Raw genomic sequence first — 27,024 nt, 5'->3', positions numbered from 1 at the left:
TTTCGGGGGAAGAAAGTGTTTCACACTTGAATTAAATATTACAAGAGTCTGCAGAATTAATTGAGTCACTGGTCTCTGTAGTGAAATGATTCAAAGTAATTTAGAGTGAAGGGAACAATGGTGTTCACCAAAGTACAATCTGAACAGGTGGATGTGTACTCGTTGTGACATAAACAAGCCATTCTAATGGAGCCTTTACTATAATGTTTCCACTGTTTCTTTGTGTACAATGTTGGATTTTCCGTCTTGTTGTTGTTCACAATCTAATATTCTTGTTTTTTGTTTCCACTGTTGTTTTTTCATACTCCCTTCATTTGTTTTTATTTTTTCTCTTCACAGAGGCTGTGAACATAAAGGGCAATTTAAATTAAAGGCCTCTCCCAAACGAGACAATATGTTATATTTTATTTTGTGCCGTTGGGAAAGTCATTTATGTAATACATATGTGTGTTATGTGCCATGCATGGATTCGTTATGCAAGAACAGCGGAAGCAGATTAAATTCCTTTGGCTTTGTGAAATCCTCATGGCTTTCTCATAATCAGTGTCACGGTTAAGCTGATGTTTCAGGAGAAGAGGAGCTTGATGAAGTGAGCACCACTCACTTCTCTAAACACTCGCCCTGCTCAGGCCAATACACTGCCAGGCTGGTTGATGATGGTTGTGCCCAGTACTGAGCAATGTCTGGTCTAATGGTCTGATGTTTTCTGTTTTCAAGGATAAGGAAAGGAGAATAAACAATTTGTTTTAATGAGGATTAAGAACAATCACACAAACAAACAAGTCTGAATAATTTTCCAAGCCTACACTTTGATGCAGATGTTCCTCTGTGTGTTTCATTCTTTCATGGCAGCAGGTGTTTGTTGCAGTAGCATCTTAACTGCACATATCTTGCAGGCTTCTTTGGTGATACGGTGCATACATGATACGGTGACAGCCTCTTACGGATGCTTTAAAAAAAAAAGGATGTTTTGGAATTTTGAAATGAATGCTGATAATAAGAGAAGAAGGTCGATGTTGGCAGCAGCTGGTAAGCTTAGCTTAGCATGAAGACTGGAAGTAAGGGAAACGAGTTTGCCTGGCTCTGTCCAAAGGCTTTTGGAACTTAAGACACATCATAAATCACCAGATTTATGATTAGACATAATGTAAATTTGTGTTTTTACACATTTTAAAGAGATTTAATCCAATCCAATTTAATTTGGGGCTCTTAGGTCTAGTATGTGGATCCAGGGTGGTTGTTAAATATTGAGCGTGGTTTCTCACCTTGTTACACTCCATGCCATGCTAAGCTAACTGCTGGTTATGGATTTACGTTTAGTGTAGTGATATAATGAGGTATTAATCTTCTCATGTATCTTTTGTTTTTCCACAATATTTGTTTCATTTTAGTTTTAGTTCTATAGCTTTTTTATGTGTTTATATTACTGTATTTAATATTATTTGATACTTAAAACAGGATCAAAATCCACCGGACCTACAGTTCTGAAGTTTGAATGAAATAAATAAAGAAAATAAAAACATTGAATTTCTTTATAAAATTGTGATTATGTGTTTTATGTGTTGTACTGTACAAAAATAAAATATGCCTTCAAGATGTTGTTGTAAAATATACATTATATAATTGTATTTTTTTGTTTGTTTTTTAGAAATTGTATTATATAATATTATATTACTACTATTATTACAGCTGGCATTTTCAATGCATTTTTAATGTAATTAATTATCACCCTCATAACCTGTGTCATGTTACATAAAGACAAAGTGATCATTATAGTTTTGAAATATTTTCATACAGAAAATACAAACCCACCAAAGAGACAAACCATGTTGACCAACATGTTGAATTTGTTCTTGTCTACACACTTTACTGTGATATTATTGCCACTTAATGGACTTAATGACTTTATTTTCTACATAATTTATTGTACATGATGAAATGTATTCAATACAGTGTGGTGTCAGATTGAGTAACTTGTAACTGTACATAAATACATTTGGCCTACTGATTTTATGACTCTATGTTGGACTACCCAAGCTGCCTTACGAACAAGAGGAAATCCACAGTCTCTGTAAATGATGCATCACTGTACAATGATATTTTGTACATTTGTACATGCATATGTAAAGGGAACCATATTGATTTAAATTAAACTTGTATTCATATTTAGCTTTTTGACTTTTTGTGTGAAACACCTAATTTTTTTGTTGGTGCTTGTAAACAACAGTGATCTTTGTTGGAGTATACATGTATATATATATATATATATATATATATATACACATCATACAGTATGTGTTCAGTTACTCTGGCCAGTTTGACAGTCACCACAGTTGGCACTAATAGGTTCTGTTTAGTTGATTTATTTCCTACTTATGCCTCTTATCTCCAGCACTGTAGGAAATAATGCAGCACTCTAGTAATGACTCAGTCAAATAATTATTCTAGTGATAGAGCAGGCTACACTGGCACTGTGGCACGTAATGGTCTAACTTGTCAATATAGGTTTTAGTGAAGGAGGAGGCGATGCCCTGACAGAGTCCCGGTTTAGTTCTGTAATGTGAGAGTACATTCATGCATTGCAGGCTGGAACGGAGTGAAGTGGAGCAGAAACTACTGTCTGTGTCTAGAACCCTTAGGACCCACGATCAGTTATACATCCCCAAGCATCAGCCAGGACTTTGTTGCAGCCTAATAAAGGTTCGTTGTGACAATCATTACTTTTGATGGTTGTCAACAGTATAAAACACGAACAGCAGCAGAGTTGTTCTGCTCTGTACCAGAGGCAAGAGGGAAGCAGCACATCTACACTTCATTGTTTAATGTCTTCCCTGGGCTCCCTTGTGTCTATATTAAGCTACAGTTCACCAGTCATTAGTTAAGAAAAAATGACATGACAACCTGAAACTGCCACCAAACAATCTAGACAATCTTTGTCACAACAATATACACGTGCAGAAATGTGTTGGTATCCTTCCACAGAAAAAGAATGAGCCAGAATCTTCTGAACTTGAAACTGAGAAACATTTTAAATAATGCAGCACATGAAGATAAGATGGACACAAATTTGAGCACTTTTAACCTAATATTTTGTTGCACAAGTGGTTTCAGTAGCTGTTAATGAGACTCCTGCACCTGCCAACAGGTAGTTTGGCCCACTCATCTTGAGTTGCTCCAGCTACCTCAGGTTTCAAGGGGGCCTTCTGCAGACTTCATATTTCAGCTCTTTCCATACATGTTCAAATGGATTTAGATTAGGGCCCAGTGTTTTGTTTGTAGCCATTCCTTTGTGCCTTTAGCTGCATTAAAGTAATTATCCTGTTTAAGGACATATAATTGCGACTGAGACAGAGCTTTCTAAGAGTTTTTAATGTGTTCTGCTGCAAAATTCTAAGATAATCTTGGGATTTTGTTGTGTGACTGTACATGTATATATATATATATATATATATATATATATATATATATATATATATATATATATATATATATATATATATATATATATATATATATATATATATATATATATATACATACATACGCTGTTAAAAGAGAAATTATACATATATATATATATATATATATATATATATATATATATATATATATATATATATATATATATATATAACAGCGGAGTCCTCTTGGGTCTTTTTTCATTGAGTTCACTGTGGCTCAAAAAGCGACAGATGGTGCAATCAGGCATTGACATACCTTGAAATTGTACCTTTGAGTTCAGCTTGTACCTGGATCTTGTCCTTGGCTCTTTATCTGTCGTTCACATTATCATCACAGCTGACCATTTGAATATGTTGTGTTATTTAAAATGTTTAAAAAATGTTTTTTTTTTTTTTATTATAATCATCTGTAGTCAGGTTCCCGCATTTGAGCAATTTTTGCCTCCTTTAATCTTTTGTCCTTACTACTGGCGTTTAATGCATCACTAATGGAAAAGATAAGAGACAAAATCCAAAGTTCCCATTTTGTGCAAAAATGTTTTCTAAAGTTTACCATATCGTTTTTTTACCGTAAACTGCTAAAGCCTGTAATTAACCACTGGTTGAAATGTGACTTTCACAGTTACAAAACTGTGAATGTTGTCCCCAATTTCTTAAAATACATTTGGAAGGAATCCTTTCAATTTGAACAGGAACAATATTTACAGCCTGAAGAACCCATTTCTGTAAACATATGAGCAATTGATGCACTTGAAAAACTGAACCTATCATTTGAGGAATCTTTTTATATTGAAATGATAATCTCTATGTGTCTCACATAATCCTGACCCTCTCAAGCGTTGGATTGTTCATGAAACTTGAGATGGGATTAGGCTGATTCGGCCCAACCCCAGAAAAATCAGACCAAGCACTACAGAGAAAGTTCTAAATGCTGTTTTCAAATCCGTTAGTACACTGCAAGGAATACAGTTTGAACTGGTAAACATTCAATCTTTTATTGATTTATGTATTTTGTTGGCCTAAAAACTGTCAAATTAAAATGCTTATAATATGTACTACCTCAGAATAATAATGCATATTTATCAGTTTAAAAGACTAAGTGATCATTAGAAAATGCTTTTGCAATTAGGCTTGCCCAACTGAAAACTGATTAAAGAAGCAGTAGCACTGTCTTTCTTTAGACTAGTTGAGTATCTGAAGCTTCAGCAATTGTTCATTTGACTATAGACACAAAATGGCAAAAAAAAAAAACAGCTTCATTGTTTGGTGCAACTCAGTATGCATTGCACACTTTAATGCAGAAATTACAATGTTCAACATGTAAAACCATCCCATCAAGACAATTGTTTCGGGAGGGTGTTCCCAACCAATTATTCACTCGGGGAAACATTATTTAGTTTACTGTATGCTCTTGATAAAAGTATGGTCATACATGCTCATTTTATGAGTTCATTAGCATTATTTAGCTAAAAATATGCAAATTAAAATAATAATTCTAATCAAATCAATCAATCTAAAGCAAAGAAATCCAATAAGCGTATTTTCTTTCAGCATTATATTTCTTCCAAGCATCAGCCTCTGGCAGCTAAATAGCAGTATTACTCCTTACCTAGAATCACATTAGGTAAATGATTTTATTACGATAGAGCCAGTTTACTGAATTACTGCAGCTCTGCGGCTGAGTAAAAATATCCCAGAAACCAGAAGCCGGTGCCATCCAGAAGGTACAGTGGAAAATTGACTGTGTAGAAATGATTACTAAATATATAACCTGACACTGAGGCTGGAAGTGGAGAGTTGACTGACAAAGGTGATGTGGTGTGATGAAGGTCGGCAGACCGGTGAAGGAGAAGCGCTTGAAAAAGCCATTTGTGTTTCAAGTGAAGATCACATTCATGCTAGAATCAAAGCTGTATGAATGGATTTGCTTCCAAACTAGTGCATCTGCTAACAAGTTAGTGGGTAACCAATGCTGTGCAGCCAAACCTTGTTCAACACCTTTTACATACACATGTTCTGATTTTGGGCGTAAAATATTCTTATATGCATCATTTTACTAACTTTAACTCTACTTTGGAAAATGAATATGGATGATTATTTTTAGCCTGCAGTGAAACACAGCCTAAAGATAACATCATAACAACAATACACTATTGGTTGGTGTTGTCACAGTAGTTACTTCCATGTTAGCTAAGCATTAAAAAAAAGTAATTTTATGACCCCAATCAACCATCTGCTAGCTACATGGCAAATCAGCAACTGACAGTGCAATAACACCAATCCATCATGTTCAGCTCTGTAAGAAGTTTACGCTATTTCACTTTAACAGCTTTAAAAAGGGGGGTTATTTAAAGAAGCAAGTGAATGTGTGTTTTTCATTTTTGGAGGAAAAAATGCTCCAAGCAGTTACGTTAATTGCTGATTGATTATGAGTCTTTTTCAAGTGCTTAAAGATGTGGATTCATCAGCAGTGAGGATGTAACCTGTGCCAGTGGTGGAGTCAAATGGAAATTAGAATTTAAATGACATTCATTTTTTTGTGGCACTAGTGAGATAAATGAGCTGTTTATCCTGCTATCATGTTGAAAACATGACTGGAGCTTTGAATCTGTGCTAAAAATCACAACCAGGCTTTCAGGATGCTTCATTCATTTCGATTTTTTTCTCCTCCAGTGTACTGAGACCCTGTATTTAGACTGAACGTCATTCTTTAAGCAACAGCTCTCTCTTTTGGCCAAAGAGAGGTAATTCTACTACTTTTCAGATTTCCTGCACTCGTTGGCATTCATTCATTTAACAGTACCTAGAACTGTTTTACATTTGATTTTAATGCACACGCAAAATAATAGAGAATTAATATTTGCATTCTTGTGTTTCTTTATGATTTGATTCGTGTTTCTTTTCTTTATCAGTTCAATTTGTTTTTCTGTTGTGTACCAAATGGCACAGTAATATTTAATTGAAGAAATATTGGTCAATATATTTAATAAAATATAAGTTTACTGTAGGCAATACTGTAGCCAAGAGTAATAAAATCTTACTGTCCATTTCTTTTGCCTTGGTTATTTAGAAGCAGAGATAAGATTTAGATTTTAGTTTTGCTTCAGTGATTTCATGTACCCTTGATGTTTTCTTGTGTGTTTGAACCACATTTAACGTAATTATAATCATGTTTACATTTATTTGTGATCACTTCTTATTTCTATTTTCAATCAAAAAACTAAGATTGAAAACTCTTGTGGGAGGAATCCAGCATTAAACTACCAATTAGAAACATCATTTGAAAAAGATAACCCCAACAAAATAAATGTATTCATTCACCGTGATCTACAATTTGAACTGGGACCATGCGCTCGTGTGTGTACAGCATCAACTCCAGAGTGGTCGGAAAAACAAGGTGAAATATTGATTAAGTGTAGATCTATCAGAGATGTAGGGAAAGTAGGATGGGATTTACAGAAAAACAAATATCTTCTGCCTTTAGGAGTTCTGTGTTTTCTAAGATTTTATACAGACAGACAAACAAACTCATTACTCATCCTCATTGTTTTCATTGTGCACAGTGCAGCACCAGAATCCAGTCAATCTGTATTTTTAAGATGCCATAATGTATTTTACAAAAGCTTCATAATTTATGCATCCATTAGCGTCTTCTTGGTTTTGCATTAGTTGCTCCACCTCATCCTCCCTCATCTTTTCACCTGTGGTCCAAAAAAAAGGAGAACTGTCAGTTTTGTATCTTGTATGTTTTGTAACAGAAAAAAGACTTAATGTCTTAATGGACTGTTCAATTTACCCAGTGTTGCCAGAACATGTCTGAGCTCAGCGCCCATGACTGTGCCGTTCCCCTCCTTGTCAAACACCCTCAGACCCTCCACAAAGTCTTCAAAGGTTCCACGATCCTTTGCCTTGCAAATGTATTGGTGCATAGGCAGAAACTGGTCAAAGTCGAGCATTTTGGTCTGCATGTCTGCGGAAAATAATGAAAGTACTGATTTTATTAAAGTAGAAAAAGGGGGGGAGGGTAAAAAAAGTGCTGGATAGACTTCAGTCCTGGCCGCTATTTGAACTTTTCATTGCGTTTAACAGATGCTGCCTTTGAACCAACGTAATAATATGAACACAGAGTATTAACACTAATCTGACTGTGCACATAGACATCAAAGGAATCACTGATGGAGCACAGTTATTGTACATATGACCAACCTTCTGGTTTGGGCTTTCCAAGGACATGCATGATCTCTGCGTTTGTAGGATTCTGGCCCAAAGCCCTAATCAGGTCACCACACTGGGCGTAAGTGATTTTCATCTCGTTGGTCGGTGTCCTATCAAACAGCTGGAAAGCATCTTTGAAGTCTGTGGAAAAAAAGAAAGAAAAAGTAGGTTACTTGCTTTGAGATATATACAGGTTATTGTGATACAATAACTCATGCAAAGGCCCTGAAGATGTTGATTGTGCAGCAAAGTGGTGCGTAGCTAAGATAAAAGGGTCATGTGCTGGAGTCTAAACTAAAATGAGTGAAACTTTAAGGTATTAAGGTGTTTGACTACTTCGACTGACAGGCACCCTCATCTCCAATCAACTCATGTGGATGGCTTGAAGTTAAAATTATATATTGCAGAACTGCTGTATCATCAGCTGTTGTTTGCACATTTCTCACACGCGATCACACAAACCATTTATTCCCACTATAAATAGCTGTCAGTCCACGGAGCACAAATGACAACTGTAACAACAATCCCTGCCTTACCCTCAATTTGCTCGGGGGTGAATTCCAGCTGAAAGGAGACAAAGCAAACACGGAGGTTAGATGCTGCTTATCGTTCTGGGATTAGTACAGCTGACATGTCAAGTGGTAACATAGGAAATTAAATTGGAAATATACATGAAAAACTTTAAGGTACGACTCCCGACTTTGCCTCCACCTTCCTCATGTCATTCCAAGAGCTCGTGTTACAGCGTGCATCTGTTCAGGTCATTGTTTACGAGTGACCTTGGTTCTAACACCCCATTATTACAGAACAAATGCTTCCAGCTACTGTCAGAATCACTTAAGTTTATTTTTGGAAGTGACGTGTGACAAAGAAGCTTTGGTGCTATAAACACCAGTGGGGTCAGTAATTCACAGCCTAATGATTAAGTTAGATATTTGTATCCACCTGTCTGCATAGGTTTTATCATTTTACAGTAGATTTTGAATCACTCAACTCATTGAATTAACAGATGCTGCTATTAAGTCAACTGCTGCTTGAGTGAAATGCAAGTATAGTTCAAAATGTGCACCCTTTTTCCACTTTGTAAAAGTACTTTACTTTTAAAATGGGCTTTATGAGAAATTTCAAAAGGATGTAGAGCAGCTATGGACCTATTTAGAGCCACATACTTTTTACAGTTAAAGACTTAACCGGCTTCTGCGTTTTACAGTCTACATTGCACTCATGGTTAATGTGTTGTTCTAAGGCTGAAAATAAGTCTTTGTTCTGAATACCCATGACAAATGTTGACTATTTTTACTCCATGTATGTTTTGGCGTCGGATCAAAAAGTGACCTAAGTTTCTGTCTCCAAACCCCGGCCTCTCCGTGAAGCTTTGTAAAATATCATCTAAACACTTATCTAAGCATGTTTAAAGATGGATGGCGATGGATATAATTATCTCTATTTTTCTTCCTCCTGGTTTTTCCACCGATTTTGCCCTCGGAGGAATGGTGTGGGTGGTCTGCTATTCGCAGACATAATGAAAATCATATTTTGTGGCTTAAACCAGCTCCATTGTAACATGACGGCTCCTTCAACCAGGAAAACATTTATCCATTGAGAAAGGGCCAAGTCAGCAGAAGATCTTTCCATGATGTCTGGTATCAACTCTGCCTCAACTCCCCAAACAGTCACAGTTGTTTTAACTGTATAATGCAATTTGTTACGTTGGAGGTTTTATTACAGTATGTGGAAGATATTGTGTAAAGCAGTAAAAAAAATGAATATGGATATACTACAAATTGGCAGGTTAACCATGGTCCACTTAGATGACTGCAGAGTCCTGTTTTACTTGCACTGCCAAGTCCAGGTCACATGGGGTCTCTGATGCTCTTTAAACACCAGCTTAGCTAGTTTCCACTGAACAGTGTTATAATATCTAATTTTCAGCCTTATTAATAGTAATTTAATTGTAATAAATATTTTATCAATTATAATGAATAAATCTTTAGATTTTAAGTTTAAATTCCAGTGTGAATAATCATCTGTCGTTAAAAAATTAAAACAGCGCCCCTTAATGTACAATTGAAAATCCCCCAGATCTGCTTAATATTGATGTTCATGTTGTTTACCGTCACTGATGCAGGGTCAAACTCCGGGGTCTTAGGGCGCTCTGGCTCTGGGGGTTTGGGGGCTGCTGGTGCTGCAGGTTTAGGCTCTTCCTTCTTCTTAGGGGCCATTGCTAGAAGCACTCAGAAGACAAAAGGGGATGACTGTCACAGCCGAGAGGTCCAGCACTCTGAGTGGCAGTGCCCATTAGAGACTAGGTCCCTTTATCCACTGTCCAAAGGTGTCATCGACACCCCCCTTCCAATGCCCAACCACACTGCCAACAATAGGGGGAGGACTATAAAAGGATATGCCTTTGTGCTTCTATTTAAGACAAAGATTGTTATTGTGTGTGTGTGTGTGTGTGTGTGTGTGTGTGTGTGTTTGTGTGTGTGTGATATGGATAATGGAAAACTATATCAGCTGAAAGCCTGCAACCTGTTGTTAATCAGGCTATTTCCATCAACACAAGTGAGACCTTGCGTGACCTCTCTTATCTTTGATTCTTGACCTTGTTCACTGGAGTGCGGTGCTTATTAGTGAGGAGGGGATGAAGAAAATGATGATTGCTGGAGAAGAGCGAAGGTGAAGTTGTTTAAATTACAATGCCACAGTCCTGTATGATGAAGTTTAATACCTACCAATTATCCCTGATTACTATTCAAAACGGCAACCAATGAGATTGCATTATTCACCACGTACATGACGTTCCAGGACAAGCCTTTATGATGACAATTTATCGGGTCTTATCGCAAGGATTTGCAGAGCATTAAACTCAAATCCACCACAAAGCAGGATTCACCGAGTGTTGTTTCTGTCTGATTTCTATTGTTGCACTGTAGGTGAACAAGCCTCTCTTAAAGCTGAATACAGAAGTCAACAAAGTAATGCAGGATGACACTAAGTGCCACTTTGTGAAGCTGCCATTCACACTTGAGTGGAGACACGGTGTGGGAGGCAGGGGAATGCTTTTGTTTTGTGCATAGCTATGAAATAAAGATAATGTATAAATAAACAAACATCCAATTAATTCATATATTGGTTTGGAGTGGATCAGCCTCCAAAGACCAGGCTTAACATTTAAATATTTAGCTTTAAATATTGGCAGTAAATTAAACCTGTATATACTATATGTAGGTTTGTGACAATAAAATTTAATATTATCATGTTTACTAACTATTGTTCCAGCATTACTGAAAACTTCACGTGTGTAAAACTACAAAAAATAAAAAGATGAGTGTTTATTATTTTGAAGAATGTGCCATTTATTGGAGTCCCAGTAGGACAGCTAATTAAAATTTAATAACCGCAGGTAAGACTGGAATCATACATTATTCATAATTATCACAATTAGGAGAACCAAGCCAGTTTGTTCACACTCTACAGTCCTACTAAAAGATTAAATATGGTTTGTACGCCTCAGTAAAATATCCCTAACTCTCTTCGTCTTTGTTCTGTTTTGTTGTTGTTGTTTTTATTTGTGCACAGTGGGTGGTGGGAGGTTCAGTATGGCTTGAGAAGGACATTTTGATTTATGTGCCAGTGGTGCAATCTATTTTGATTATGTATCTCTTGACATGTTGAGAAGATGAAAAATGACCTATCCATAGAGAGAAAAAACCTTCAATGGCTTGATCAGGCTCGATCCAGCTGACTCTGTCTGAATCTGTATGTGTCATATTTTATTCATCTTGCATCAATGTATCTAGTGTTTATTTTTTTTATCGTACAGTTTTATCGCAAACAATCATACAGCTTTCATTACATCCGCTTATCTTTGCACTGAAAGATGTTCCTCGACAGCTGCTCTGGGCTTGTATTTAAAGCACGGGCTCCCACCCATCGCATGTGATACAAGTGGCAACCAATCAAGTCATGTTGTGGCAAATTGTGAATTTTGGCAAACCCATTGTCAGGAAGTGCATAAAAGCATGGCCTACATCATCACAATGCTGCAACACAAACATACACTCATTGTACAGTGTGTCTAAGTTTTCATATTTACTATTTATAATCAAATTTTTAATCACTCTAACACCAGTTAATGAACTTACTAGAGGATAAAATTAACATGTGAGCATGAGGTCAGAGGCAATATGGACAATATCTCTGTCTGTAAAAACTCAAAAGTAGTTTATTTTGTTTTTTTGATGGCAGGTTGATGCTGCTTGGTGATGCATGAGAATACATCCGGACGTAATCTAGAATCCACAATAATAAAAAAAAAAAATTAGGCCTGCTCCACTTCTCCTGCTCTTGCTCAGTGTCGCCCAGTCGGCCATGAAAGAGACGGCACATCCAAGCTCAAAACAATTGCCAGATTAGTACGCACTGGAGAAATAATAGGTGATAGCTGCAGTTAGTTCCTCATTATTCTCAAACAGCACATGACTTATGTTGTCAGTGTCTGGCTGGAGCTAACTTACATAGAAACACACAGATGGAAACAGTGCATGTTCCCAGTGTAGGAGTATAAATGGCCCGGCATAGCTCAGCGCCATGCCCCCTTCAGATCGCACTGGCTGATTGCTGTTGGCAGGCTTCAGCAACAATTCACAATATGACCAATCACATACAGTCAAGCTTTTAAAACATCCAAGACCAGTGCAGTTTGCTATTTTGGAGTTAGCCCGTTGTCTAGCTGGTATGTACCTTGGAGAGACTCCAATCTGTGTACAATGCCAATTGTTACCAGGACCCATCAGACGACCTTCAGTGCAGCTGTAGCCTTTTCTTTAACGGTGTTTTAACAACCTGGATAAAAGCAGGGCTGTTACATAATTATAAATGGTAGAGCAATTCAAATGTGCAATGAATTATATTACTGTTGCCATCCAGGAGGGAGACTGTGTCAGAAAGACAGACAAAAAAAAAAAAAAAACCAAAAAACATTAATCAAGTGTGAAGTTTCATTCTGAATTCAGTGTATCTCAACCTGCTACATGCGCTGAAATGGTGGGTAAGTGTGAAATCCAGTTAGGGCGGATACAGAAAACCCTATTTTCAGAAGGAGGAGGTGGTTGGTGGAAGGTGAAAGGGTCTGAAATCAGTTGGCTTTTTTCCAACCTTTTGTTTCAAGAAAGAAATATTCCAGGCTTTGGTTTAATTCATGACAACGGGTCAACTTTCACACTGCACGAGGATTAATCTTCACTGACGTAACGATGGTTCAAATTGCTGCGCCCGTTCAGCTGCATGTTGCAGTGATCTTTACCCAGCTTGTTTGTGTTTGTCAGTGTGAATCTTCCTTGTTAGTGTTATTGTCACTGTGTGTGAGTATGTTGAGAATAACACTGAGAATTAAACACATTTGGCAAATAAAGCTGATTCTGATTTACACATTGTCTAAATGTCCATACACTGTATCGGGTTCCAATCCTTTTATTTACATTTAGATTTGTATCAACTGCAGCATTAAGTGCATGCGGCACGCTGTAACTACATAAACAGACCGTAACTCCCCTATGGCTCTGTATTACCTCTCTGTGGAGCTGTGGCGACACTGCTCCACTGTGATAATTTACCAGCACTCAGGATATAGCATGTCCACGCCAATGTTAATACTAGTAAGGAGATTAATTCCAGCTGGATTCCTGGTAGATGTGACGTGTTCATTATCAAATTCACAAGGCAGTCAGTGAACTGAGCAAGCATGTAATTAAACTGTCTCCTGTCCAGCTAGAACTCAATGTGGTATCCAGTTTAGTGTGTATAAGGGCCGGTGGTGCCAATCTGTACAGGCTTCACTCCAACATAGAATCTGTTGCCATGTTGTTTGGCATAAATTCTTATTTAGAAAAGATATATAAATATAAACACTCTTGTTTAGGGACTCAGCATGACTTCAGTTAAAACATTTTTTATATTGATGTTTTAGCCTTGATAAACAACTTTTATGCTGTTCCTGTTATTTGTGTATTTGAGCGTGTGCGTTGCCAGGGGGCAACATACAATTTACTAAGATCTGGCTTTAACTATTCTTGGTTCCATACTTTCACAATCAATTAAATACCTCTATCATCAGCGTGTATCCGCGGCATTCAGAAGTGGAAAGTTCAAGCATAAAGGATTACCCTTACGGAGGAAGAGGTGTTATTTATTTAGGAGCAGGATGTCAGTCTGCAGGCCTAAGAAGTCAACATCTGTGCTGGCAAACTCAAACAGCGGCGCTAGCAGCTGAGCCACAGTGCCCTCCTTTGGTCTTCCTTTGAATCCCCATTTAAACTGATTTGTCCTCTTTTGCTTTCCTCATTGCACCATTTCTACGTTTTTCCTGGAGGTTTTTTTGTTTTGGCTTTACACACAGAACTCGAATCTCGAGCCCTGGCGTTCAGCATCACTAAATAATTTTGACATTTTCAAGATAACCTTGTATAAAGGTATCCTGTCATTAGGTACAGTAGATGATTCACCATGTTCATTTGAGTAAAACCCCCTTGTTCCTGACAGCATGTTGTCCCATTAGACCTATCGAACTGCTTTTTACTTTCATGAGTCAATGAGAAGTCAGAAAAGATTTATTGAGGTACGTTATGTGTATTGATTCTCATTGGGACATTCGTTCTCTGAATTTGACTCAGCAGAGCAGAAGCCGGTCACTCTCCAGCACACAGACACCAGAATGCCCTTGCTGCGAGGTGATGGTGCTAACCATCAAGTCACTGTGACAACCACTAGTTTATTTTAAAATTGCATTCTGGCTTGTGATCTCTACACAGTGTAGAGACTGCATTAAAGATAAAAAACAGTCCTCTGGTTGCAGCTGTTCATCATTTCACTTTAACCCCAGTGGTGCTGTTTGTCATTGATAAGTTACATGATATACTCTGCCCTGTCCACATCATATTTGTTTACCAGCTGGATCTCTTTTCAGGGCACTGGAGCAAAGTTAAACTGTGATGAGCCCAGGGCTTCTGATGTAAACTATGTTTACACGTCATATGGTCCCTTCTGCACTGTACTTTTCCTAAAACGCTGAAGTCCAATACTCTGTTTAAGATCAGTCCAGCGCCCTGTGTCCGTTTCATTGATCATCAACAAAATCATGCATAAATCGCACAGTGTGCCACTTCTTGCAATGAAGTCTTCATTCAGTTTAGTGTACATTTCCTAATCAATTTTCACTTTTGAAAATGGATCAGAGTTTGTTTTTTTTTTATTGATACACTAATCAACGCTGTTACTGTTATTTTCCACTACATGAGCTTATTAATAAATACGTTTAACCTGCCTGAGGATGGCTAAGCTGGCATTTTTACCGGGCAGGCTACTAAAGGGACACTGTAGTGAGGTTGTTTTGTAAACTGCTATTATAGAAAAGGTCCCAGTTCCAGTACTTAAGTCAACATGGACAAGATATTTTTATCCTGTCTATAACGTCTGTACTTGGACAAACTCCATCTGACGTCTTAAGAATATTATGTCATGTTAAACGATCATATGAACCAAATCTCCAAAACAGCAACTACATGGACTTCTCTGAGGCTGTTTTGTACCGTTACAGTACTCTTGGCTGTGCAAACTCTTTTTCTTGTTAGTGGACTGTGGCTTAACGAAGACACTTCCCCAGCTTTGTTTTTGTCTTGGTTAAATGTATTTTTTTTAACCATTGTCTTGTTGCAAAACACTTTGGTTTCTTAGGAATTTGTTGACGCTGCTGGACAATATTGACTGTCAAACATTGCAACACATTTTGTACTTTACATGTGTTTGCAGTTGTGCTGCATGTTTTTGCATGTGCTATATTTGAGTTAGAACATATTGAAGCATCGGCAGCGCGGATTTGTGCAGTTCCAATCGGACGTTATCTGAGATTCAAAAAGAACAAAAGTAAAGACAGAACAAAAACAAAACAAGGAAGTGACATTTAAAGACCTCACCAGTTGGCTTTCAAATCAAATTCTTTGTTAATTTCAAGCTAAAGCATGTGTGACCTAATGATGGTATTGTGCTGTTTTAGCAGAGGTCTTTCTGAACCATATGTTTGAACAAAGTGACGTCAAGGTGGAATACTGAGGTTTATAGTCATAAAGACCTCGGCTTTTTGAGGTGTCAGGGACAAAGTTTCTTTGACCAGATTTTTTACTTTACTCTATTTCTGGAGCGTACCTTTGGGAGGCGTACGTGGGTAAGCTGACAACAAGTGTTACCTCAGAGAAGATGATCTGACCCTGACCCAACTGGAAACAGCTTGCTCTGGGGAATTTCAGGGAATTTCACCAAATGTTGTGAGACAAAGGAAGCTCTAAAATTTGTTACCATGAAGAAAATACAAAGTTATTTAAATTCCAGGTGGGGTACACTGGCCATGATCATCATTTCTACTTGTGTTTTTACACAACTTTTAGGTAATGCATCACATAGACACAGAGTTTCATGTCAGTAAATAATAATACTGGCTTTCAGAGATTGAAAGAAAGAAAACCATCTTGGTGGGCTAAGAAGGACAATTACACCCAATGAAAAGCTGGTTTATGGGTCAGAAAGATATGAATGGGATGAAAATAAAGTAAATGTAAGGACAAGGATAAGATGGAGTGCTAAAAGCTCTTTTTTTAAAATAGGTTTCTTACAGAATCGGTTTCTAGGGCTTGAACTTGTGGCCACCTTCCTGCATGAACGTGAATTTCTCCCTTCTTTGAGAGAGGTGACATCTGACTCCCATCACTTAATTCATACAAACACATGAAAAGAAACACCTACCAACTAAATTAGCATTGAGTGGGGGTTCAGGGTACGATGGCAGCTTGCCAAGGCTTCTCTAAGAAAATTATATGTAATTTAATAAACCTGGCTGCCACAAATAGCTCGGTGAATTAACATCTCTTATGTCTTAAGAAATGGTTAGTATTTCCTCTATGTTAATGAGCTCTCATCTCCTCTGTTGTGTGCAGTGGATGACATTTGCCAAGCACTTAGGATACTTATAAGAACTGGATACTAATAATTCCAGATGGATGTCAAGGATCAGAAGAGGTTTGTTTCTGCGATGAATGTGATGACGGAGACTGCAGGACAAGGTCACAAACTGAAAAAAAAAAGATTTCAACAGCCAGGAATAAGCACCATATCCAGGGATGGTGGCATGAAGATACAGTAACTGGCTTAAAGGCATATGTAACCTTTCAGAGAGAAAGAGAAGCAGGTTCTGTTTTTAGAGAGACAGCAGGAGAGTGAGAGAAACCCTGACAGATTGGAAATGGAGCGGAGATTATGCATATGGCATGAACACGGTCTCTCATGTTAATCTGCAGCTTACAGTGTTTTGAGTTTCGCACGGAGACACAGTGGGGTGCAATCTCTCGCATGGTGGACAAGTAAATGTATGGTCACACGCATCTTAACACTGGCTATTTGTTTGTGACAGCTTTAATAATGTTCATTCTCTGGCAGCCCAAGAATAACCTACACAAAATAGAAACGTAGCTTGGGCTGATTAAGGTGGAGAGTTTTGCCGCAGTAATACCATGACCTCGGAAAGATGAGTGCACACAGTCAAAAAAAGGAAAGAGAAAAAGGGGAAGTGGAAAAAAGACAAATGTATTAATACACAGAGTGCTGCACAAACACAATGTGTTTCATCATATGCAGAATGTTTATGCACAAGATGGGGAGGCAGGTGCTACTCGTGTTAGTACTGATGATCCTCATGTGTTAAAGTAAAAAAAAAAATCTTATTATTTTTCCATGTGTTTCTCTTTAATTTCTGGGAAAGCAGCATTGCAACAGACCAAAATCAAGTACACACTCTAAGATAAGAACTTCCATTGCTTTTATAGCTTTTTTTTCCCACAGCAAATGACAGAATATCCTATATGCAGCATCCTGGCAGTTCTGTCCTGTAAGCTGTCCTTCACTTCCATTAAAATGGATTTTTAACTAATTTGACTTTCAAATAATTTCTTTAGCTGCAATGCGGTGAAGTAGCAGAATCATTGCAGAACAAACTTTATAATAAAAGTCTTCATATTTGCTACTTTCTATGGTTTTCCTCCACATCTTATGATCTTACCCAGGAGGGTCTGCTTACACTACACTGGTTATATTCAGATATATCGTTGACAATGAGAAAATTATGGTTGGGACCAAAATGGATCCCTGTAACAGTTATTTTCCGGATAGCCAGGGCCAGATAGAGTGTGTTCCTCTGTGCCATAGATGTGCCATGTTGTGTGAAAACATTTTACCCCAGAATTGCACCTGGCGACACATTTATTCATTACAATGAACATGGGATTTGTAATTGATTGTGAGTTTGACCCATATACGCCACCTTGCTGCCAAAAACTCTCACAGGCACAATAAATGCACAACTAAAAGTAGGACCAGGCAAGAACTGAAGTACTGGTTTAAACAATACTGGTGTAAAGTACAGTTTCTAAGTAAACAGATTTTTCAAAAGTATATATAACACATACACTTTCCCCAGTATCAAACATTTACATAAGCATTGGGTTAAGGGCTGAATATCACAAACACGGGAGTGAAGTCAGAAATCACTGGGAGAAAATGTAACACATGTTGATTTAGTTTTTTTTCTTGGAATTTGCTAACAATAACAAAAATATCAAATGTCACCAGCTGTATCTATTATCAGAAGTCCATTTGCTAAGTGGAAAGACTGCAAGATGCAAGAAGCAGTCGACTGAAAATGGTTTCATAAAAAAGATGCTTCCACAGTTTTGCAGTGTCAGACTGAGATCTATAGACACAAAAAATGTCTAAGATGGTGCTCAATGACTTATTTCTATCAAACCTATATACATACAGTATTGTATGTCATGTAAAAACAACCTGGTCTTGAATATTTACGTCATTTCTGAGCATGGTAAGACCCATATCTTTGTAGATGTGCATCCTCATTTATAACATATTGTATGTACTGAGTGCTGGCGAGTTTAAATGTGTGATGATACTGTCAGCAACATCAGATTCCTCGTGAGCAGCCGAGGGGCGGCTTTGGTGGCAAATCATCTGCACTCTGTGTGGCAGTAGCATGTGGCAGTGAATGACTAATGCTGTAACAGTATTCTCTCCATTGGATAATGCACATGTTGTCTCAGTGGACGACAGCAGCTCATGCCTGCATGTCAGCGGTGAAAGCTTTTACACCGGCTACAGTATTGTTTGCAGCTTAGTGGGTGCTTTAGTGTGTTCTAACCCAGTGAAGTGATTACACAATTATTTAGCAATCATCAGCGTGACCCTGCATGGTTTAACAGCTTGAACATTTCACTTGTGTTGCCACAGTGAAGTGCTCCCTCACTATTGAGATCACAACTGCAAAAAAACTAAATTGTAGTATGTTGACACAGTATAATAGCATCTAGAGCATTTTTCCCATTATTGTCCAGCAAACAAGTGAACATAGCCGGCAGAATTTATTAAGAGGACAATCCTGTGTCCTCTTTTGAGAAAAAGTTTTTTATTCAAACAGTCGGACATCTTTACACTTGAGCTGGTCTGAAGAGGACATCGGACTGACCGCTGGCCTCAAAGCAGCAGGGTACAGAAGCTTCAGGGGCAGGAAGGCCACCTTTTAAATGGGGAGCTACATGTTTTATAGAACAGAAATAATCAATAATTTAACTTTGGGGAATACAAATAATAACGATGATAATCAGAATTTTACTCCTATGTAATATTTTGGGCTCTGGAGACTTCCCTAATAATACACTTAACTCAGTTTTATTAACTGTACGCTTCACGTTTCAATGTTTTTCTTTCATATTTTAGAAAAAACACACACTTGTGCAAATGCGTGGGTTGTATGCTCCCTACATGTGAGATCTGACAGTAAATACTGTGGAGTATAACTGACCTCCCACAAAAATAAACATACTGTGTATTCAGTGCCTTATACTTGGTCCTTATTCTGTCACTATTTTAGATACTGGATGTAATGAGAAAATATAAAATATGCAAACAATGTGTATTTTGGATTGATGTTATTATATTAGTAGTAGTATTAGTATTAGTATTATTAGTGTTGTCCTATGGAAAAAAAACTGGTATTTTTCCCCTTTATTTAATGCTAGGCGGGTGCATGGCAAGTCAGCCAGTGTTTCATTTTCAAACACACTGACAAGTTTAAAAGCTGTTACAGCAATTTGTAGACGCTTCTGGACCTTTAATGTAAATTACAGTGAAACAGCAACAGAGTTGAAAACGTCCATCCTCTGCATTATGTCTCAGTAATCCAACCCTACTAGATGCAACTTTTTGAGAGACTGCAGGGGCAAAAGGCGGTTTGGCAAAGCCTCTGCGATCTGTTGAATGTGGAGTTTGTTTGAGGGGTGAGAAAATATGTCATTTCGGAGTCGTGGTTTATTCCAACGTAAGAGAGTGCGCACCAATCAGAGGCTTTTACGCTCCACCCTACCTGCCTCCTTTCCGCCCCCCCTTTTCCATCCACATACTCGCTGCTGAACACGACCTGCCGCCTGCCACATCTGGAGACGCTCGCCAACACTAGAAACTTCAACTTTTTGCATGAAATCTGCGCAAAACACGCAGGAGTTTGCGACTTATCTGTCCGTCAGGGTGAATTTGGCTTTGTCTTCCTAGTAAGTAGAGATTCTTGAAGCCAAGTTGGCGTTTCTCTCCTTCTCTGAGCCTCTGTTTTTTTTTTTTTTGTTTTTTTTTTAACATCACCGCTAGTAAACAGGGTCCGTTTAGGAGTTTCATACATCCAGCTGTGGATCAGCCACGTTTGGCTGCGTTATATTTGATTTTCGACAGTAACATAAATGACACGTTTACATGTTGTGTCTTCATGAGTGAGTAAACGAGAAGCGTAACCAAGGAAAGTGAAGCACAACACTGCTTTTGATTGAGACCATTCACGTAAATGAAGTAGACAAACCTAAAACAAAGTTTGTAATTGCGCGCTCGGCTGCGCCACAAGATTGTTATTTACTGGTAAACGTTAACAGTAAACTGCGTCTTGGATCCTGCTGGCGCACAGACGTCTGCACGATAGCAGATGAAGGCATTGATGCTGACATGAGTCAGAGGGAAGCAAATTGTGAAATTCAACAGCCACTGGTGATGGAGTGACAGATTTCGGGTTTATTTTCGCCCACCATTGATCTAAGATTTTTGGAACAGAGGACTGGAATAAGCCATAAGGCGCACAGCTCCATACTGAAGTGTTTAAGTTAGTCAGAGGGGAAATTTAAAAGACCTAAAAATACAGCGTTGGTTTCTTCCCTACAAAGAATCATTTGAACTTCCCACCGCAGAGCGAGAGCGACATAAATAGTTCTGACATGTGGATGTAATTTCAGAAGAGGAAAAAAAAAAAAAAAGACAGATGCAGAGAAATAAAGAGAGTGGGCTGAGCCCAAGTATATAGTAGATTATAGGAAATTAAATCGAGGGCTGAGCGAGACGATTACAGAGTTATGATTTCACAAGCCGCCGTGAGCATCGACCAGACCAGATGGAGTGAAAACCCACTTTGAAGAGAGTTAAGCAGATTCAATCATTTCATCCGAGCATCACCTGCGTCTGCAAGGAAGTCTTGGAGGTAGAGTTGCCTCAGATCAGGCATGGGACCCACTCATCTGCTCCACAATCTGGACTTTCTTCTTATCTCTCTGCTCAGCAGTTTATGCCTGGTAAGTCATATGGATATATTCACGAGCTTTCATGTATCTTGTGCAAGAATCTGAATGTCATTTGATGTGGCAATTATAAGGTGGAGGTGCCTCCTGTGTGGAAACCGTGTGGGCAGAAGAAGCTCTTGTTCTAGCCCTTCATTTTCCTTTGACTGCTTTCTATAAATGCTGGTGACAACTAAATGCCACATGCACGTTTAACTAGACTAACCTTCACAATGATAACACCTGCAAATATCCATTCTCAGCTATTGATTTATACATTATCTGGTCATTAAAGCCCATGCAAATTATAATCAAGGTCTGCTGTGATAACGATTTTGGATGTTTAAAATGTCAAAGCTGACTTAAAAGACACACAGGGAAGAAGGATGAAGTCCAACATCACACCAGCTCCACACCTCTAATTGTCTCTGTGCTGCCCTGCGTCTGTCACACTTCACCTTTATCTGCAGCTGCTGTGTTGCTACTGAGCCGGCTGAATTGCAAACAAGTTGAATGTGAGTTTAAATTCCAAGAGCTGCGGTCGTGTATTGATACGCATTCACAATTTTCTCACTCGGCTGAGGAGGTTGAAAAGCTAATAAGCTGCTGCGATTAATGATTACACTGTTGTTCCATTAAAAAGCGTCTTCCGACAATTACTTTACAACAACACAGTGCTTGTGTAAAGCAGCTCCTGGGTAACCTAGTTGCAGCAATAAGCAGCGCTTTGTCTCTTGCTACAGATTGTTTCCCTAGCTGTGCGAAACTCTCACCTGCCTGAAGCAGCTGAAGCAATTCTATGCAGTCAGATCAAGAGTAAATATTTCATTCATAACTCCAGCAGCACCTGAACAATTTCACTTCTGGGTCACAGCTGTAATGATTTACGTTTGCCCCGACAATGTGATTTATAATTGCTCTTTCAAATATTGCCATAGCTGTATCCAGGAGGCCTGCTGCGTGCACACACACACACACACACACACACACACACACACACACTGAGCAGACAGAGCAGCACACCAAGTTGGTTCTGTGTGTTTTGGCTGAAGCTGTTGTGCATTCAACAGGCAGTTCGCCCAGGCTCTGAGGTACAGTGCATTTTCCCAGTGATGTGGTCCATCACTGTACCGCAGTGGACCTCTAGGCTCATTGGTTTAGATGGCAGAGGAAAACAATTATAACATAGCTCTATATTTATAGCTGATTCACCATTCAGTCGTTATAAGACTCTGTCTGTGAATAGTGTTTACCCATTTTTAAGTTTGGTGTTTGCGTAGTCGTCCTCTCCACAAAAAAGTAATTTTTTTTCCAACCTTTGACCAAACAGGACGTTGATTTCACTGAAAGCTAAAGCTAAGAGTGGAGAGTCTGTGTCCCTGTATGAAACAAGAATAGAACGCTTTTAAAACAGAAAAAATACAGTCGTCAAACTTCAGGGTTGTGGCACTTTGCACAGGCTCTCTGCGTAAGTAATGATGTCCTTGTATCATAAATACAAATATTTACCAATACAACCTTGTCCAACATTTTTATCCGAAGAAAATTGGCACGGACATACAAGGAATTTCTCCATTGTGTTTTACACCTCAGCAGGCAGGCTGCAGTGACAACTCATAGAGCCTTTGTTCGTTGTGAATCGCTGCCTCACTCGCTCAGTCATTACATTTATTAAACGGAAGCACTGCTTTCAGGAACCTTAGCGGGCGTTTAATTTCTACCTCATGACTGTGTTTTTCTCCGTGATGACTTGCATGTGTCTGGATCTTCAGGAGGACTCGAGCTGTATCTGTATCTGCCTGCCACAGCCAAACATTATGTCAGCTCTGGACAAAATGACTGCAAGGATTGTCATGTTTTGTAGTGCACAAGGCAGTTTTGACTAGTTTGACGAGATGTGGAAAATAACAACTTTAGCCAAGAACTTTTTCTCCAGAGAAACAGCGGCTTAGTTCCTCAATGTGGCAGAGATTAAGTAGTTATGCTGGAATACTTGAATACTTGTAACCATCAATTTCCCACATAATATTTGTCAAAGTAATGCTGAATTGAAATGACTGATATAGGACTGTGAAAATGCTTAAAGGAGAGAGATTTCTGTCTCACAGTTTGTTTGTTAAATTACGTAACCTGCAACCGCGGGATCATGATTATAGTCTATAGTTCCATCACAATGGATGTAGCAGGAGAGAAAAGTGCAATAAAGTGCTCACAAAACATAGCTTTTCATGCTACATTCCTGCCTCACATTTGCTCTTTGTTTGTCACTGCATGCTCCTTGGAATAACCTTTGAGTGCAGCTTTATCCATCTCTGCCAAATTATCCTCAATGGGAATTCATAACACAGATTAGAGTGTGGGATAATCTCATCTCAATCTGTCTCTGGTAATTAGGGGCAGCAGAGAACATCTCACTAATTCATATGAACCGCTGGTGCATTTGTGAAACAGGCTTTAATATTGAAATTCATTTTTGCATGTCCTTTTGACTGATCTTCAGCATGGCTTACGATCATTTCTTTCCACTCGTGTCTGTTTGTGTGGGTACAGTATGTATGCGTCTGAATGAGTATGAAATGAAGCGTCTCTTTAATTTATATTTCTGAAGTTTGCATTTGACTGTGTAATTTAAACCAAACTGCAGAGACTAGAGTCAATTTAATTTATTTTTTTAATTATATTTTGAGTTATTCAACAAACATCCTTTAGTAAAACATGATGAGTGGCACAGACTGAGTGATAGGTGACTGTAATAAATTTTATCTTTCTATACTGTGACAAAATTCAACACATTTTATACAGGACTCGATTACTAAAGAAAATGATTGCCTACCCTCAGCTGTAATTTCTCATTATCTTTCAAGATTATGAACAAAGGTGGAGTTGTTTTTCCAAATAATATGCAAAGCTTGTGCATTTCCATTTGAAAAACACATCTTCAGCAAATTACAGTAGACAAACCCTCATTATAATGCTCTCCTCTGTTGTAACATACGTCACCTTTGATCAGTGCTACTGGGCCACTTGCATAAAAATGATTTATTACTGTGATGATGTGTGCTTTTCTTTTCAAATGAATTAGTATCACAGATTTTGAAAATATATATTTTGTCCTAATCCATCTATGAAAAGCATGGATGGCCACCAGGTATTTAACCTTATAATTGTGATGTTTAAAAGCAGATTATATTATTTGATTGCATTATTTCATGCTTTATGTTTACTCAGGCTGTTCAAACAGACATCATTAGGACACAGAGAACAACAAAGCCCTGCCACAACCAATTTGCTAATCTCAATGTACAACTGTAGGTCATTCCTTTTTTATTTTTATTAAAGGAAAACCCACGCCACATATGATTATGCACTAGGTATTATCAATTGGGGATGTTTTCTGTATTTCAAGGGTTGTTTTACCAGGGGCTGTGTATTGTGTGTGTGTTTATGTGTGTGTGTGATGCAAGCCAGGCTTCGTATTGTGACCTTTACTGCTCGCACGGGGAGAAAAGAAGCAGTGGGAGGTGTGTCAGCAATGATTAAGAAGCAAAGAGCAAGAGTTGGTGTCAAGAATGATCCACTATTTGTTGCCCATTTTCAGACCATCACAAAAACATGACATGAGTTTTGTTATCTGCTACTGTTAGGGTTAGGGTTAGGGTTTTTTCTACACAAAGAAAAAATCTTCTTAAGCACTCTTCATCCACTTTTCATGCGTGTTCTAACCGATCCCCACTGGGCTTTGTAAGCGTCACGGTGTATTATAGTATTGACACTGGCCAGTTCTCTGGTAACCTGCTTGTTAATTAATCAATTAAAGCTGGCTCCACTGCTCAGAAAATGGCAGTAAGGAATCCCTCACTATTGACACAGTTATTTTCTTACTTTATCAAATCAGTTTAACTTTAGCAGCATAGGACGCGGAGACCAGTTTTTGCTTAGCTTGGAGAAATGTGAACTCTTGCATGGGAGAACCAGCCCAAGGAGTACTGACTTGACTACCCATCTGATGATTGAATCCACCAAATTAGTTTTGCTGCTTTTTTCTACTGAAAATCTTCCCTATTGCCTGACAAGTCTTTGGTTTGATAGCTGTCACGCTGGTCAGTGTCACAGACAAAGCAGAGAGTGGGATTGAAACTAGCCCTAAGGTAGTTGTGACATATTTCTATGTTAGCTCATTTGACTTTGATACTAATCCTTATGCAAGGAAGGGCTGATTTTTCATCCAACAGGGAACTCTCTCTGTCTTAATAAAGTGCAGAGACCTGTTAGCGATGATAATAATAGTACAGCAGCCAGTTAATAGTATCTGTCTGCTTGGAGAATTTTAATAATGTTTATTGAGTGTGCTTCATTTCCAGGACTTGTTTTGAATTGTCTCATAGTTATTACTCTGCCTAAATGGAGGTTAAATAAATGTTTAATTAATTAGGTTAAATAAAAGGATGAAGCTGGTAGAGGGAGCTAGATATATGAGAATGGCTCTCTCTTTGCATGATCGTTTGATATCATTTTCCACATTATGCAGCAGCTCTTCTAGGATAAGAGCAACGCAGAAACCAAATATCTTATCTCCTCCAAGCTAATTTAATTTAACATGTGGTATAGCCGATTCCCAAGCAGTGGGTCTCCAGCTAGCCCACAACACAGAAAAACCTTTCATGTTGGATCCACTTTAAACTCTTCTCTCTGTCACAGAAATTACACATCCGCTGGTTGTTCTGCAGAAGACAACTGCAGTTAAAGGGAAGATAAAAATGCTTGATTAGTTATCACTCCTGCAGGCACCCAACAATTACTTACTGTATCCCACCAACTTTTACCATGTGGACAACTTTGCAACAAGTGTGTGTGTATGTGTGTATTTCATGAAATCACCAAATATCAGTCACCCTCCTGTTTGCACTCATATCACGCTCATGCCTGAAAATAGAGCCTGAAGTGCTGTAATCAACCAGTTTGCTATGCTCACATTTCTCAGCTTGTCTTTTTTATATAATACAGAAAAAAATGAAATTACTACTTCTGTGGATGGTGGCCAAATAGTAATAAAATACAATATATAAACTATTAGAGATCTGCATATACTGATTGTGGGATTTTGATCACATGTTGCTAGCTACTCTGTATAGGGTTCTAAAAAAACCCTAAACAAGGACTTATCCTAATAGAGACTAGGATTATCCCACTGGTCTGGGGTTTGTGACCTTTCTCTGGAGTGAAAAATAATCATATCTTCTGTATTGTCATTGTTTGTGTGGAAAATCACACTGAAACCTCACTCGACAGACTCCCCACCACAGGCCAGATGTAAATAAACAGGTACAGGTACAAGCGGTGACAAAAGGTCAGGAAAGCTTTTAAAGCTGAGTCTGAGGTGTGGTTATGGATAGTGCCTTAGCACAGGAAGTGTAAAGCTCTGAGGACACAGTCCACAGACACTGCGCACGCTCTTTGAGCGACATATCACATCATCAAGTCTGAAACACACCATAAATAACATGTTTAGACTCTCAGGTTTGAGAGTATCATGTATTTGTGTGCGATGGACCGCGAAATGGAAATCAGCTGTCGTCTATAAAGCTGTAGAAAGTGAGAGAAGGTACTCTAGTGTTATACACGTTATACCCACCTTGGTTAAGATACAATTT

The 27,024-nt window shown here is 38.3% G+C and overlaps 2 protein-coding genes across 2 annotated transcripts in view; one reads left to right on the top strand and one right to left on the bottom strand.

Moving 5' to 3' along the window:
- Positions 1–6,996: 6,996 nt before the first annotated feature.
- On the bottom strand, positions 6,997–9,973 carry myl13 (myosin, light chain 13). The gene is made up of 5 exons (XM_026373640.2): positions 9,791–9,973; positions 8,213–8,240; positions 7,668–7,817; positions 7,258–7,431; positions 6,997–7,162 (listed from the first exon to the last, which is right to left on the bottom strand). The coding sequence occupies exons 1-5, from the start codon at positions 9,896–9,898 to the stop codon at positions 7,056–7,058; spliced, it is 567 nt and encodes a 188-aa protein (XP_026229425.1). The 5' UTR covers positions 9,899–9,973; the 3' UTR covers positions 6,997–7,055.
- Positions 9,974–20,219: 10,246 nt separating this feature from the next.
- pth1r (parathyroid hormone 1 receptor) overlaps positions 20,220–27,024 on the top strand; it is a 39,281-nt gene continuing 32,476 nt past the window's right edge. The window contains exon 1 of the mRNA XM_026375361.1: positions 20,220–21,388. Coding sequence (XP_026231146.1) covers positions 21,320–21,388 — 69 coding nt within the window. The 5' untranslated portion in view covers positions 20,220–21,319. The remainder of the gene's footprint in view (positions 21,389–27,024) is intronic.

This window comes from Anabas testudineus, chromosome 17 (assembly GCF_900324465.2).
Source record: "Anabas testudineus chromosome 17, fAnaTes1.2, whole genome shotgun sequence".
Lineage (NCBI taxonomy): Eukaryota > Metazoa > Chordata > Actinopteri > Anabantiformes > Anabantidae > Anabas > Anabas testudineus.
This window is presented reverse-complemented; position numbering and strand designations above follow the sequence as displayed.

Excerpts from the sequence above, each read along its gene's own strand:
- myl13 (XM_026373640.2), bottom strand. The coding sequence starts at position 9,898 with ATGGCCCCTAAGAAGAAGGAAGAGCCTAAACCTGCAGCACCAGCAGCC. Across the intron at positions 8,241-9,790 it reads TTGACCCTGCATCAGTGACG|CTGGAATTCACCCCCGAGCA; the intron begins GTAAACAACATG and ends GTCTCCTTTCAG. Across the intron at positions 7,818-8,212 it reads CACCCCCGAGCAAATTGAGG|ACTTCAAAGATGCTTTCCAG; the intron begins GTAAGGCAGGGA and ends TTTTTTCCACAG.